The sequence below is a fragment of the Cetorhinus maximus genome, chromosome 23, assembly GCF_964194155.1.
Source record: "Cetorhinus maximus chromosome 23, sCetMax3.hap1.1, whole genome shotgun sequence".
Lineage (NCBI taxonomy): Eukaryota > Metazoa > Chordata > Chondrichthyes > Lamniformes > Cetorhinidae > Cetorhinus > Cetorhinus maximus.
Window position 1 is genome coordinate 2,328,660 of NC_135901.1, and position 14,971 is coordinate 2,343,630.

Consider the following 14,971-nt stretch of genomic DNA (forward strand, 5'->3'; position numbering starts at 1 on the left):
TCCCATCACAAATAAACAAACAAGATGGGAACTCACATCCGAGCTTTTAAAAAGCAACGTTCACAGTTTCCAAATAAGTAGCTCAGTGAATCTCTCCCGATACCCATCATAATATTCTCCAATAATAGATCGTACGAACTGTTCGAAAATGAATTGATACTGGAGAAAAGTTGCCATATTTTCCGACACGGACTGTACAAAGATTGTAAAGGAAGAACAGCTGTGGAGATAGTTACAGAAATGGGTTACTGAGTGTCACGAACTTAATAGTAGATATACATTGAACATTGAATACACTAATAACTTAGGAAAGAGTAAAGGAAATGTTTAAAAAATGATATCCTAGATTAATAAACAATCTAATAATATCTCCTCGGATATATCCCTGTAGATTCCACAGACCGCATCTGGACTGAAGACTCTGAGGATGATAACGGCAATATCTGGACAACCGCTTCTACATTCATCATCCTGTTCTTCCTGAGCATTTTCTACAGCGCTGCCGTCACTCTGGCGAAGGTGAGAAGATTCAATCCACTCACACTTCAAACTGACAGAAGCGGTTTGAAAAATCTCTCAATGTTTCATTAATTAAAACTCTAACATAATTGTCCTAGATCATAAAGATCTGCTTCATTATTTCATCCTCTTTTACAGATCAAGTGACCAGTTGAATTTTGGACACCGTAGATTTTCCTCAGCTCTTTACTGAGATCTCTGTACTCCGAATTTAAAATATGTCCTCTCGGTGATTCTAAAACTGAAATACCTTCAGCTTATGTTTCCGAATTTGTAACTGAGACAATGATAGACGATATTTCCATTTCTCTGTTTCAAATGTGCGAGATAATTATGATTGCATTGCAATAGCAGCTTATAATTTCCCAGTCGTTTGAATTCCCTGTGTAAATAAGTAACTTTTTTCATTCCTCGTCCACAATTACTCCCTTCCCTTTATATTGAGCTCCTGTTTTCTCTTTCTGGTGTCTGTTACAGTTGTACACACAGGTGGCAGCTCAGAGCAAATGTGCTCTGTTCTCAATGTGACTCTCAGTCATTATATTCACTTCAGTTAACTTTAAAATAAACTTCCCTGTAAAATGTTCTCTGAAATTGTTAATAAATCATGAATGTGAAACGAACTGACTTTGCTGAACTCCTTTCTCTCAGGCCCATCGACACCGCTCCATTTTCCCTATTATACTGTTTTCCCCCCTTTCCCAGGCAGGTATTTTTAACCAATCCTGTCTGGGATGTGAAACAAAAACTGCAAATGCTGGAAAAATTCAGCAGGTCTCACAGCATCTGTGGAGTCAAAAAACAGGGTTAACGTTTCGAGTCCTTATGACTCTTCTTCAGAGCCCAAGGTCCTTCAGTGAAAGAGTCACTGCGACACCCAGCGACCCATCGGTGTTACTACACCTTTACTTCTGCCTTTTTTCTGGCAAACCCCAGAGGCAGAATGATTGCACAGCGAGGAGAACCTCGGTGATTTCACTCATACTCAGGCCTGTCACAGTCACATGTCAGGTAATAGTAAACAGCAGGTGTCTGCTTCATCAGAGGCCCATACAGGACAGTATATGGTGGACGAAAGTTTCCTTTACACTGTCCCATTAAACACTCCCAGGGTCGGTGCAGCAGGGGTTAGATAGGGAGTAAAAGTTTTTTTTTATCTCTTTACCCTTTCATGAGGTGTGGGTGTCGCTGGAAAGGCCGCCCAGAACAGCCCGGCTTCCGAGGCCATTTCAGAGGGCAGTTAAGTGTCAGTCAGGTTGCTGTCGACCTGGAATCACATGAAGACCAGGCCGGGTAAGGATGGCAGATTCGCTTCACTAAAGGACATTAGTGCAGCAGATGGATTTTTACGACAATCGGTGATAGTTGTCATGGTCACCATTACTGAGGCTAGTTTTCAATCCCAGGTTTTAATAATTGAATTCACATTCCAGCAGCTGCCATGTTGGGATTTGAACCCATGCGCCCAGAGCATTCGCCTGGACTCTCTCCACTTTGTCCAATTAAACACTCACAAGGCAGAGACGTCACAGGCCACCTTCTCAATGCAATTAGGGATGTGCAATAAATGCTGGCCCAGACAGCCACGCCCACATCGCATAAATGAATAAGAAAAAATACACAAATACCGCAGACTGAACCGTTGACACAAACCATGGGAGATTCCTAGAGACTAGGGCCGATCTGACACAGTCACATTATCGAGCAGTAATCCTGCAAATTATTACCACAGTTTGGGGCTTATTAGGAACACCAGGGAGCAAAAATAGTGGAAATTCCCAGGCTGCCAGGCGCAACAAACAACTGAATTCACGGAACATCACCCCAGGGATCCTCTCTCCCTGCTCCATTCCCTCTCATACCTTTCTTCTGAACTCACTGAACATCACCCCAAGGATACTCTCTCCCTTCTCCATTCATCCTGATACCATTCTCCTGAACTCACTGAAGATCATCCCAGGGATCCTCTCTCTCTGCTCCATTTCCAGGCCTGCTGTTATCCAGTAACCTCCCACACAAATAGTTTTCGAATATTTATTTTTGTAAATGGGATAACTTAGATCAAACATGTGCATAACATCCAGCCCATTAGAAATATTGGGTTCAAAACAACAAATATAAATTGTTTCTATGATTGCACATATAGAACTGGAACACACCATCGCACCGAGTGAATCCACTGTCAGTTTACATGTTGCTCAGTGAAAATTTCAATCATCCTTGACTTTTTGGCATTTGCGCACTGAGCCGGGAAGCAGTCTGGACTCAAAGAACATGTGAACATATGAACTCAGAGCAGGAGTAGGCCACTCGGCCCTTCAAGCCTTCTCCGCCATTCAATAAGATCATGGCTGATCTGATTGAAACCTGCTGCTTACCCCGATCACCTTTCACCCCCTTGTTGATCAAGAATCAATCTAGCTCTGCCTTCAAAATATTCAAAGACTCTGCTTCCACTGCCTTTTGAAGGAGAGAGTTACAAGTACTCACGACCCTCTGAGAAAAAAACTTCTCTCATCTCTGTCTTAAATGAGCGATCCCTTATTTTTAAACAGTGACCCCTAGTTCTAAATTTTCCCACAAGACGAAAGATCCTCACCACATCCACCCTGTCAAGACCCCTCAGGATCTGAAAGATTTCAATCAAGTCGCCTCTTAACCTTCTAAACTCCAGCGGATGTAGGCCTAGCCTGCCACCTTTCCTCATAAGACAAGCCGCCCATTCTTGGTATTAGTTCAGTAAGCCTTCTCTGAACTGCTTCTAACGCATTTACATTTTCCTTAAATAAGGAGGCCAATACTCTACACTGTACTCCTGATATCACTGTCCTGTACAACTGAAGTATAACCTTCTTATTTCAATTCCCCCTCACAGCAAATGATAACATTCTATTAGCTTTCCTAATTACTTGTGCCTAAACAGTTCAGCATTTTTCAATTTCTGTCAGACCTTCTTAATAGCTTTGCACATCTGGAAAGTATTCTCCCATGTTCTATCTTTGTTACCCTGACGTGTCTAAATCTCTTCACAGCCGAGATACTCCTCCCCACAGTTTACATTTCCACCGCTTCCATCAGCTAATCTTTATCCACAGGCACCAGCAGGGATCGAACTCACAGCATCTGGTTTGATAAGTCCACTATTTTAACCACGGGTTACGCCAACCGCGCCAGAAAGGTTAAGGTCCTCTTCCAACTCTTAAACCTACTGGTATTCTCTGTGCCATTTACTATGAAGATGCATAACGAAAGTGAGTAAAGTTTATGATGGTAAAAATGCATTCATCTCCCTCAGGGAACTGAATCATATTGACACACGCAGAGGAACACACACAGACATAGACACCGATAGTGACAGCGGCCTAAGGAGAGACAAACATCCAGAAATCAAGGATGTCACCAAATTGGCTCCGTTTTTGTTCCATTTCCAACTGCAAATTTGGTGAATGCCGACAGATGAACGGAAATGAAAAATACAGGGAAGCGTTTGAAAGGTTTTTTTAGTCCATTTAATGGATAATCATTTACTGTAACTCATTCTTAAAACCAGAACTGTGAGAAATGTAAACTAATAAATGTAGATTGCAGGTTCAAAATGTTGGATTTTCACCTGTACCAGGAAACTCTAAAGGGTTTCAAACCCATTACATAAGCAAGTCAGTTCCGTACATCGTCGCCATGTACCTTTTAATGTTCTGTACATAAAACGACAGAGTGGTTACAGAAGGGAATGAAGAAATGCAGCCCCATCTATTCCTCGCTGTCCTACAATTTCTGCTGCCTCTCCTCGATCTTTCCGCCAGAATGGAGCACTGCACACGGAGCGCACACAGTGGGGACATGATTGAGGTGCATAAAATTATGAGGGGCATAATAGGGCACACAGGAACGAACTTTTCCCCTTGGTGGACGGATTTTAAGGTAAAGGGTAGGAAGTTTAGAGGGGATGCGAGGAAGAATTTTCTCACCCAGAGGGTGGTGGGAATCTGGAACTCACTGCCTGAAAGGGTGGTAGAGGCAGAAACCCTCATAACATTTAAGAAGTATTTGGATGTGCACTTGCGATGCCATGGTATACAAGGCTATGGGCCTAGTGCTGGAAAATGGGATTAGAATAGTTAGGTATTTGTTTGACCGGCGCAGACTCGATGGGCCGAATGGCCTTTCTCTGTGCTGCAGCCCTCTCCAACTCAATGACTGAAGGGTGTGGCAAAATTGATTCGAAATACGGACAGTCTGAAACTCTGGCAGCGATGGGATTTCAAGCCACGCCTCCATAGAGTCTGGAACTTAAATCCAGCGCCTTAGACCGCTCGGCCACTGCGACGTCTAAAATTGTCATTGCCTTGACTGGAAATTTCAAACGCCTTCCACTTTGTAACGCTCAGTAACTGAACGGCCTCCAATGTAAAAACATACGGAAAGAAACAATCTCTTCTTGCATCTTCCCAACCTGCTTTTTCTCCCTGAACCTTTTTATTATGAAGCTACACAACTAATGTGAATGAATTTTGCGATGGTAAAATGCGTCCACCCCCTCGTGGAACTGAACCGAATTGATATCTTCCAGATCCGAACCATTGGCTGTGCAACATAGAAGCCCCTTTAAAATTGTAACCTTAATTTTCTGTTTCCTCTCCTCTCCGACGAAAATGAATCACTTCACACTTCCAGACATGAAATTTCAGCTGCCACTTGTCCGTCGAAATGGATTTGTTGAAGAACCCGAAAGGAGAACCGACTCAAACTTGACAATCAGACACATAGACACAAGAACAAAGAAGAAAAGTACAGCACAGGAACAGGCCCTTCGGCCCTCCAAACCTGCGCCAATCATATTGCCTGTCAAACTAAGACATTTTGCACTTCCAGGGTCCATATCCCTCTATTCCCATCCTATTCATGTATTTGTCAAGTTGCCTCTTAAACACCACTATCGTACCTGCTTCCACCACCTCCTCTGGCAGCGAATTCCAGACACTCACTACCCTCTGCGTAAAAAACTTGCCCCGCACATCTCCTCTAAAGTTTTCTCCTCTCACCTTAAATCTATGCCCCTAGTAATTGACTCTTCCACCCTGGGGAAAAAGCTTCTGACTATCTACTCTGTCCATGCCACTCATAATTTTGTAAACTTCTATCAAGCCATCCCTCAATCTCCGTCACTCTAGTGAGAACAATCCGAGTTTCTCCAACCTCTGCTCATAGGTAATAACCTCCAGACCAGGCAGCATCCTGGTAAACCTCCAAGTGTGGCCCAACCAAGGTTCTACACAGCTGCAGCATGACTTCCCAGCTTTTATACTCAATACCCCTGCTGATGAAGGAAAGCATGCCATGTGCCTTCCTAACTACCTTATCCACCTGCGTTGCCACTTTCAGTGACCTGTGGACCTGTACACCAAGATCACTCTGCCCGTCAATGCACTTAAGGGTTCTGCCATTTACTGTATAATTCCTATCTGTATTAGACCTACCAAAATGCATTACCTCGCATTTGTCCGGATTAAACTCCATCTGCCAAGTCTCCAACCGATCTATATCCCATTGTATCCTTTGACAATCCTCTTCACTATCTGCAACTCCTCCAACCTTAGTGTCGTCTGCAAACTTACTAATTAGCCCAGTTACATTTTCCTCCAAATCATTTACGCATGCTACAAACAGCAAAGGTCCCAGCACTGATCACTGCAGAACTCCACTAGTCACAGCTCTCCATTCAGAAAAGCATCCTTCCACTGCTACCCTCGAGTGTGTGCGCGCAAACACTCACACACACCATTTTGTGTTGAGCTGGTTTCAGTTGTGCCTGTTAACCAGAAGATAGATTTTTAATTGGATACCATTAGGATCCTGCAGCAGTCAATTCGACTGAGGAGACAGTTCTAGATTCTGTCTGACACCATCAGTGGGTCAGGTGGAAGCTAAATAGAAAATCCTGCAGGGAAAATAATCCTTAACATTAAAAATCTATCTGAGCAATTGTCTCAGTGCTACACCAGTGTGAATTAGTAAACTTTTAACACAACAGGGTTTGTCACTAAGTAGTGTGCAGTGCAGTACAGTGCACTAATGCTCACCTTTAGTCTTGCCCCTCAATCCCAGTTAATCTGGGAGATTGTTACAAGATTCACCCCATCCTTTCGACATAAATATTACCCACATAACACTGGAGTCATTAGAAATTGATGTGTGCTTCCCACACACTGTCCTTTTAAATATACTTCACTCCTACCAGCCTTTAATGATCAAAAACATAACAGGGTTAATAGCTGCTGATAGCTGTCAATGAGATTAAATTAATGCTTGAAATGATTAAATCTTCACATGCAAAATATATTTTGTTTTATTCTTTGATGGGATGTTGGTGTCACTGGCAAGGCCAACATTTGTTGCCCAACCTTAACTGCCCTTGAATAGAGTGGCTTCCTCAGTAATTTCAGAGGGCAGTTAAGGGTTAATCACATTGCTGTGGGTCTGGCCTCACATGTAGGCCAGACCAGGTGAGGATAGCAGATTTCCCTCCATAAAGGACATTAGTGAAGCAGATGGGTTTTTACAACAATCAATGATAGTTTCATGGACACCATCACTGAGACCAGATTTCAATTGCAGATTTTGAATATCATCATGAGGTTAGAAGCCTGGTCAATATGCTCAGGTTCTGAAGGTGAAATCCACAATCTAGAGATCCTGAAATCAGTGTTGTCACTGTAACCAAGCTGCTACTGAAATGTTTAAGGAGCTAAGGTGACATTTTGCATCTACAGTTTGACCATAACATTGGTTAATACCGTTACTGTTAAACTTCCAGATAAAATCACAAACAGCAACTTCAAGCAGAAGGAGCAGAATAAACGAACTGGAGAGAAACACGAGAGCCCACAGGCGAGTACCACATAGAGCAGGTTCACACACCCGGGGACAGGGTGGGTTGCCGCGTCTGGGGGTGGGGCGGGTTCACACACCCAAGGCTCACCGGGAATGATCAGAATAAGGAAACCGTCCAGAAAACTACCAACAGGAATCTTCAGCTGAACACATCACTCATTCTTAAAGGGACCAAAGGGGTCCTGACACTGTGAAGTTAAAGGGGCAGAAACAGCTTCAGCCTTCTCTCTGTTACCTTTCTGATAGTTAAAGGCTGGTAGGAGTGAGGTATATTTAAAAGGACAGTGTGTGGGAAGCACACATCAATAAAACTGAGAATTCTTGGACATACGCTGCAGGTCGTTCTTTTTCTGGGAATCAACCTGTTGTATTATTGTCCCAGCAGTTAACAGTCTCCTGTGAACTCCTCCAGCTTCTAGTTTAATGCAGATTTTAACCCAATAAATTTCAGCATGTTTCGATTCAGCGACTCGGGACTGACACACAAACACGTTGAACCATTTTAGACTTATTAAGAACCATTTTCCGTCTGGAAACTTAAACCTGCTGTTTCACTTTCAGTCAGGAACAGATCACAATTTTACACCAACCTTTCATTTGGCAGCACGTTTCCAGCATTCACCGTTGTTCTTCCTGACTCTAAACCCAGTTGTAAAAGAGCCTTCTGTTCTGTGTCTAGGAGCTCTGAACCATGGAAGAGAGCAGCTGAGACACATTTCTTACACACCTCAGGATTCACCCACATGGGGATTGTGCAGTCAGTGAAGAAAGATGAGAAAAACCAAAGTGTTGTTTGGGGGTCCCTCACTGTGAACCTAATGGACTGTGTCCAGGCTGAAGTTTTGTTCCTACTGTAAGATCCTCCCCCAGATTGTCCTTTCTGACTCCAGTCAGGCGATGTTAAACACTCAAGTGGGGAAAAACAAAAATCTACAAACAAAGCTGATTTATGTCACATTTATTCAGAATATTGAACCTCATCAACAGGTCAGGACAGTCAGAATGAACATGGTTCAGTCCTGGTATGATTAACAGCATCAACAGGAGTAGAATCCAAACCTTGCAGTCGCTTGTGAACCCACTGGTGTGTTCGCAGGTGTGATGACTGAGTGAATGCCTTTCCGCAGGCATTACAGGCGAACGGCCTCTCCCCACTGTGAACTCGCTGGTGTTACAGCAGATAGGATGAATGAGAAAATCTCTTCCCACACACAGAGCAGGTAAATGGCCTCTCCCCACTGTGAATGCTCTGGTGTGTCAGCAGGTTGGATAACTGAGTGAATCCCTTCCCACACACAGAGCAGGTGAACGGCCTCTCTCCAGTGTGTATTCGTTGGTGATTCAATAGGTTGGATGACCGAGTGAATCCCTTCCCACACACGGAGCAAGTGAATGGTCTCTCCTCAGTGTGAACCTGTTGGTGTGTCAGAAGGTTAGATGAACGGGTGAATCCCTTCCCACAGTCAGAGCAGGTGAACGGTCTATCCCCCGTGTGAAGTTGCTGGTGTATCAGAAGGTTGGATGAATTAATGAATCCCTTCCCACAGTCAGAGCAGGTGAACGGCCTCTCCCCAGTGTGAATTCGCTGGTGATTCAGTAGGGCAGACGGACGGCTGAATCCCTTCCCACAGTTGGTACAGGTGAATGGCCTCTCTCCAGTGTGAGTATATTGATGTGTTAGCAGATCCTTTTTGCTTTTAAAGCTCTTGTCACAGTCAGAACAATTAAAAAATTTGTTATCAGAGTGAACAAGTTGATGTGTTAGAAGGTGGGATGACTGAATGAATCCCTTCCCACACACGGAGCAGGTGAACGGCCTCTCCCCAGTGTGAATACGTTGATGTATCAGCAGATCTTTTCTGCATTTAAAACTCTTCTCACAGTTAGAACATGTAAACGGTCTCTTATCAGTGTGAACAAGTTGGTGTGTCACAATGTGGGATGACCGAGTGAAGTCCTTCCCACACACAGGGCAGGTGAATGGCCTCTCCTCAGTGTGAACTCGCTGGTGTGTCCGAAGGTTGTACAAATGGGTGAATCCCTTCCCACAGATAGAGCAGGTGAACGGTCTCTCCCCAGTATGACTGCGCCGATGAACTTCCAGTTGGGATGGGAAACTGAATCCCTTCCCACAGTCCATACATTTCCATGGTTTCTCCATGGTGTGGGGGTCCTTGTCTCTCTCCAGGTTGGACGCTTAGTTGAAGCCTTGTCCACACACAACACGTGAACAGTTTCTCCCCACTGTGAATGGTGCGATATTTTTGCAGACTGTGTAACTGCTTAAAGTTTTTTCCAAAGTCAATTCACTGGAACACTCTTACTCGGGTGTGTGTGTGTTGAGGCTTTTCCAGTCACACTGATGTTTGAAATCCTTTCCCAAAGACAGAATAGACAAACATTTCTCCTTCCACATTCAAAAGTTGATGATACTCAGGTCCTGATGAATTCAGTGCCTCTGACAGATCTTGATGTGATGTTTGCTTTGCGTTTTCTGTCTGCCAGTCACCTCCGTTTAATACCCTGTAAAACGAGTTTACAAAAGTCATCACTATAAATCCAGGACTGAAATTCAGAACAGAGTTTCTATGGAACATTTATTCCTCCCTTGTTCCCCCAAAGCTGTAAATCCCCGTCCCACACACTCTCCCTCCTCCCTGGGCTGAAATCCAAACCCATCTCACCATCTCCACCATTTCTTTCCTCCACTCCCAGTTTTCTCCCTCCCTCTCCTCTGCCTGGGTTCAGTTCTCCAGCTCCTGTGTCTCTGATTCAGGGTCTCAGGCGGGACACCAGCTGCCGTCGGGCGGGACACAGGAGGGGGGACCCTCCCGGGTGGGTCTTACCCGGACCCTGAGTCCGTCCCCCAAGTTTCTGAGCCCCCGGGCGGCCCGCGGTCTCCCCGCAGTTTCTGAATCTCCCGCTCCGGAGCCTCTTCCCCTGAAGCCGGCGCTGTCACCGGGAAGAAGCCCCGGAGCTGCAAACACGGGTGATGGAGGCTGTGATCCGGGATTGCGGCCTACACCGGGTGTTTCTGGATCCTCCCCACCCCGGCTCCCAGAACCGCTCCTCCCTCCGCCTCAGGGAATCTCACCCGCGTCTCCCGCACTCCCAGGGCTCTGAGCAAACTGACACTGCGCATGCTCCAGGTATCATCATCAGCATTGCGCCTGCGCGTTGGGCTCCTGCACTGTGACTAGGGCACTTTCACACACGCAGGAGATTGTGGGTATCGGCAGTGCCATTGAAACACAAAATAGAGAACGAAAACAATTTTCTGATACCCAATTGTGAACAAATAAAAAGAAAAATCACACGCAAATCCTAGTAAATGGGTGCTCTGCCATGTTCCATTTCTAGAAGTGATTTAAACATATTTCAAGCCAGCTCAAACGTGTTAAGGGCAAGTCATGTTCTACTAACTTGCTGTAAATTCTTTACAAATGCCCATTCCCTTTCCTTCTGCTGTATAATGGAAGTTCCGTGCATTGGTGTTTCTTTATCATTTGGTTCTGATCTTTATTGATTGGTCTACGGTCAAAGTTTCAATCCCATAACCACAAAGTAATCACAAAAAAAATATTTTCCACTCACAATTACCCAGCACCCCAGCAGCTGGGATTCTGCATTGCGACTGGAGGAGCTCCTGCCCACAGATTCTGCCTCCGACAAAGGTTGTTCTTATAGTGGCTGTCCCTGTGATTGATTTTTTGCGGGTTTTTCTGGGATAAAATTGCCCATTGCCCCCGTACAGTTGGAACCCTGGTTCTGAAATACTGTCCGTATGATTTTAAGGCTTCCTGGAATAATGCACCGATGGAAATCTGCAATAATCCATGGTCCCATCTGAGTTGCAGATTTTAATGTGATTGTCCAATCTAGAAAAAATATCATTTCACCCCTTTAAACCTGATTCAGCTGATCCCCTCCACACATACTGCAAAAGATTATCTTTGAGATCAGCTGTTCCTTTATAGTCTGTAAGAAATACAAAAAATTCTGGAAAAATTCAGCAGGTCTGACAGCATCTGTGGAAAGAAACACAGAGTTAATGTTTCGAGTCCGTATGACTCTTCTTCAGAGTCTGTGTTATTCTGAATTATGACATTCTCCTGAACCTGTCCTAACCCTTCTGCCAGTTCACTTATTGGAAACAGGGACTCTCCTTGTTTTAATGTTAACACTCCATGTCTCCCCAGTTATTCATTTAAGTCAGCCCATGAATTGTTTGAGCATTGTTTCATCATGTTCCCACATTTCATTAACAAATGTTGAAACGTATGCTTCACACCCACAGGGTTTCATCTGTTTAAAGCCACAAACAGAAAGGTCCAGTTTTCTCCTGGAGGTTGAGACAAATCAGCTTTCAAAATGATGCAGGGTTTCAGCCAATGAGGGACATCCGGATTCAGCCCCGCCCCTCATTCACTCCGATTGGTTGGAGGATCACACGCTCACGATCGGACCTCCAGCTCCGTCCCCTCTTCCTAATGGTCCGGAGTTTCCGTCAATCCACCGGGCACGGTGATCTGGAGCATGCGCAGTGTGTGTAATGACGGTGGATGGAGGCTTGTTTGTCGGATCCACAGGAGGTAAGATAAAGAGCGGAGTGGAGGGAAAAATAGAGCCGGTGGGTGGACGGGGAGGGTTTGTAAGCACTCGATGCGGCTCTGAACCCAAAATAAGAAACTATCTGTGGAGCGAAGGCTGCGGGATCGCGTCTCCAGCAAAAGGCCCAGGTTAACGACCGCCATCTTGAGCGGGATTAAAGTGCAGCAGGGCGCATGCGTGGTCATCCCTGTCAGCAGGAGGAGAGAATGTTGTGAATTTCTATCTTGGACTGACGGGGATGGATTTTGGAAACTCCTTTTACAAGGGATTGGAAGGGGAGGATTTACGCACAGCAAACTCAAAGCAAAGATCACATTAAGATCTGACTCGAGTCACTCGATTCATCAGGACCTGGATATTATCGGTCTTTGAGTTTAAGCATTGAGTTCCAGGTCATTAACACTCAATGTGTGAAATTTCTCCCTCACATTCCCCCTGTAGATCTTACCCTAAATCTTAAATCTGTGTCTGTGATACTTTTATGATTAGCTAATACCTTATGTTTTTTTCATTCATTCATAGGATGTGGGCTTTGTTGGATGGGCCAGCATTTATTGCCCATCCCTAGTTTCCTTTGAGGAGGTGGTGGTGAGCTGGCCCTTCTAGGTGGTGGAGGTTCAGGGTTTTGAGTTTCTGTCAAAATTCTGGTTGAGTTGTAATCCCTCTTTTTCAACCGTTCCCTCTCCCACCCCAACCCTTCTCTCTCTTCCTGTCTTCTCCCATCTAGGCCTGTGCCTTGTGTAGGCCCAGACTGGGTGGCAGATTCCCTTCCCTGAAGGACATGTGAACCAGTTGGGTTTTTATGACAATCCAGCAGTTTTCATGGTCACTTTTCCCTGGTGCCGGCCCCACAAATTACCAGATTCATTCAGCTCAATTTCACAACCTGTTTTTGTGGGTTCACTCTCACTCCCTTTTCTCTGTTTTAAATCAATTTCACAGGGTATTAGAAGGGGAGGATTTGCAGTTGGGAAACTGAAACCAAACATCACATCAGGATCTGACAGAGTTGCCCAGTTTATCGTCACCCAGATATCATCGGAAGTTGAACATGGAAGGAAAAAGCACCGTTCACAGTGGGGAGAAACCGTACACGTGTTCTGTGTGTGGACGAGGCTTCAACCGATCATCTAATCTGTTGAAACATAAATGCAGTCACAACAGGGAGAAACTGTGGAAATGTGGGGACTGTGGGAAGGGATTTAATTACCCATCAGAGCTGGAAAATCATCAACGAATTCACACTGGGGAGAGGCCATTCACCTGCCCTGAGTGTAGGAAGGGATTTACTTGTTCGTCCAGCCTTCTGAAACATCGGCGAGTTCACACTGGGGAGAGGCCGTTCACCTGCTCCGAGTGTGGGAAGGGATTTGCTCGCTCATCCACCCTGCTGACACACCAGCGAGTTCACACTGATGAGAGACCTTTCAAATGCCCAGACTGCGGGAAGTGCTTTAAAAGTCCCCGGGAACTGACTGCCCATCAACGTGTTCACACTGATGAGAGGCCATTCAGGTGCTCGCACTGTGGGACTGGGTTCAAGACATTATTTAACCTCACTGTACACCAGCGAATTCACACTGGGGAGAGCCCATTCACCTGCTCCAAGTGTGGGAAGGGATTTGCTAACGCATCCACCCTGCAGAATCACCAGAGTGTTCACACTGACGAGAGACCTTTCAAATGTCCAGACTGTGGGAAGTGCTTTAAAAGTTCCGGGGACCTGATGATCCATCAACGTGTTCACACCGATGAGAGACCGTTCAGGTGCTCTCACTGCGGGACTGGGTTCAGACAATCATCTCAACTCATTGTACACCAGCGAATTCACAATGGGGAGAGACCATTCACCTGCTCAGAGTGTGGGATGGGATTCACGCGCTTATCCATCCTGTTGACACACCAGCGCACGCACACAGGGGAGAGGCCATTCACCTGCTCTGAGTGTGGGAAGGGATTCACAACCACATCCTCCCTGCTGAGACACCGGCGAGTTCACACTGGGGAGAGGCCATTCAGCTGCCCCGAGTGTGGGAGGGGATTCACAACCACATCCTCCCTGCTGAGACACCAGCGAGTTCACACTGGGGAGAGGCCATTCAGCTGCCCCGAGTGTGGGAGGGGATTCATAACCTCATCCAAACTGCTGAAACATCAGCAAGTTCACAAGTGATTGGGTTTTTCTGTTCATCACATCCAGGACTGAACTGTGTCCATTTGGTCTGTTTCTGCTGATGTTAATAAACTCCAGTCCAATTAATATTCTGGATAAAGTCAAATAAATCAGCTTTGTGTTAAACTTGCACTGTGTTGAGTCTTTTTAATATCTCTAACACAAATTAGTTCCTTTTGAAATGCTCTCCCTCTCTTCTGTCTCCTTCATCCACACCTCGAACAACAAGTGTGAGAAGCTCATGGAGCTTCTTTGTCACTAAGATTGAGACAATCCAATCAGCTGCTTCCCTCCTTCCACTGGCCCACCGGGTCAAACTCTTTCTAAAGCTCCCCCCTGCCCCTTGCCCTGAACCTGTGTTTTTCTCCAGTTTCGCCCCTCTCTCCCCTCTTGCCCTCTCAGAGCTCATCTTGTCAATGAGACCTGCCTTCTGCTGCCTTGACACTATTCTCACGAAACTGCTGACCATCCATTTTCTCCATGTTAGCTGATAATGTTAATGGTTCTTTCTCTTATCTGTCCCTCTTGCCTTAAAATCCACCACCATCACCCTCCTGAGAAGAAACAAACCTTTATCCCACCATCTTTACAACCTACCACCCCATCTCCAAACTCCCTTTTCTCTACAAAGTCCTTGAACTTGGTGTCCCCCAAGAATCTATCCTTGGCCCCTGCTATTTCTCATCTACCCGCTGCCACTAGGCAACATCATCCAAAAGCACGTGTTAGTTTTCACATGTACACTGACAACGCCCAGCTCTACCTCACCACCATCCC

General features: G+C 45.4%; 3 protein-coding genes across 4 annotated transcripts in view; 1 reads left to right on the top strand and 2 right to left on the bottom strand.

The window, feature by feature from the left end:
• LOC144698102 (uncharacterized) overlaps nucleotides 1-14,971 on the bottom strand; it is an 862,314-nt gene that overhangs the window by 680,683 nt on the left and 166,660 nt on the right. The gene's annotated exons all lie outside the window — the stretch shown is intronic.
• LOC144697711 (uncharacterized) overlaps nucleotides 1-14,971 on the bottom strand; it is a 96,581-nt gene that overhangs the window by 38,352 nt on the left and 43,258 nt on the right. Inside the window, exons 6-8 of the mRNA XM_078569720.1 lie at nucleotides 10,257-10,409; nucleotides 9,438-9,571; nucleotides 8,586-9,269 (exon numbers count right to left, since the gene is read on the bottom strand). Of these exons, the coding sequence (XP_078425846.1) occupies nucleotides 8,586-9,269; nucleotides 9,438-9,571; nucleotides 10,257-10,409 (971 nt within the window). The remainder of the gene's footprint in view (nucleotides 1-8,585; nucleotides 9,270-9,437; nucleotides 9,572-10,256; nucleotides 10,410-14,971) is intronic.
• On the top strand, nucleotides 11,947-14,324 carry LOC144698099 (uncharacterized). Its single transcript, XM_078570020.1, has 2 exons — nucleotides 11,947-12,002; nucleotides 12,964-14,324. Exon 2 carries the CDS (start codon nucleotides 13,073-13,075, stop codon nucleotides 14,192-14,194), a length of 1,122 nt encoding a protein of 373 aa, XP_078426146.1. The 5' UTR covers nucleotides 11,947-12,002; nucleotides 12,964-13,072; the 3' UTR covers nucleotides 14,195-14,324.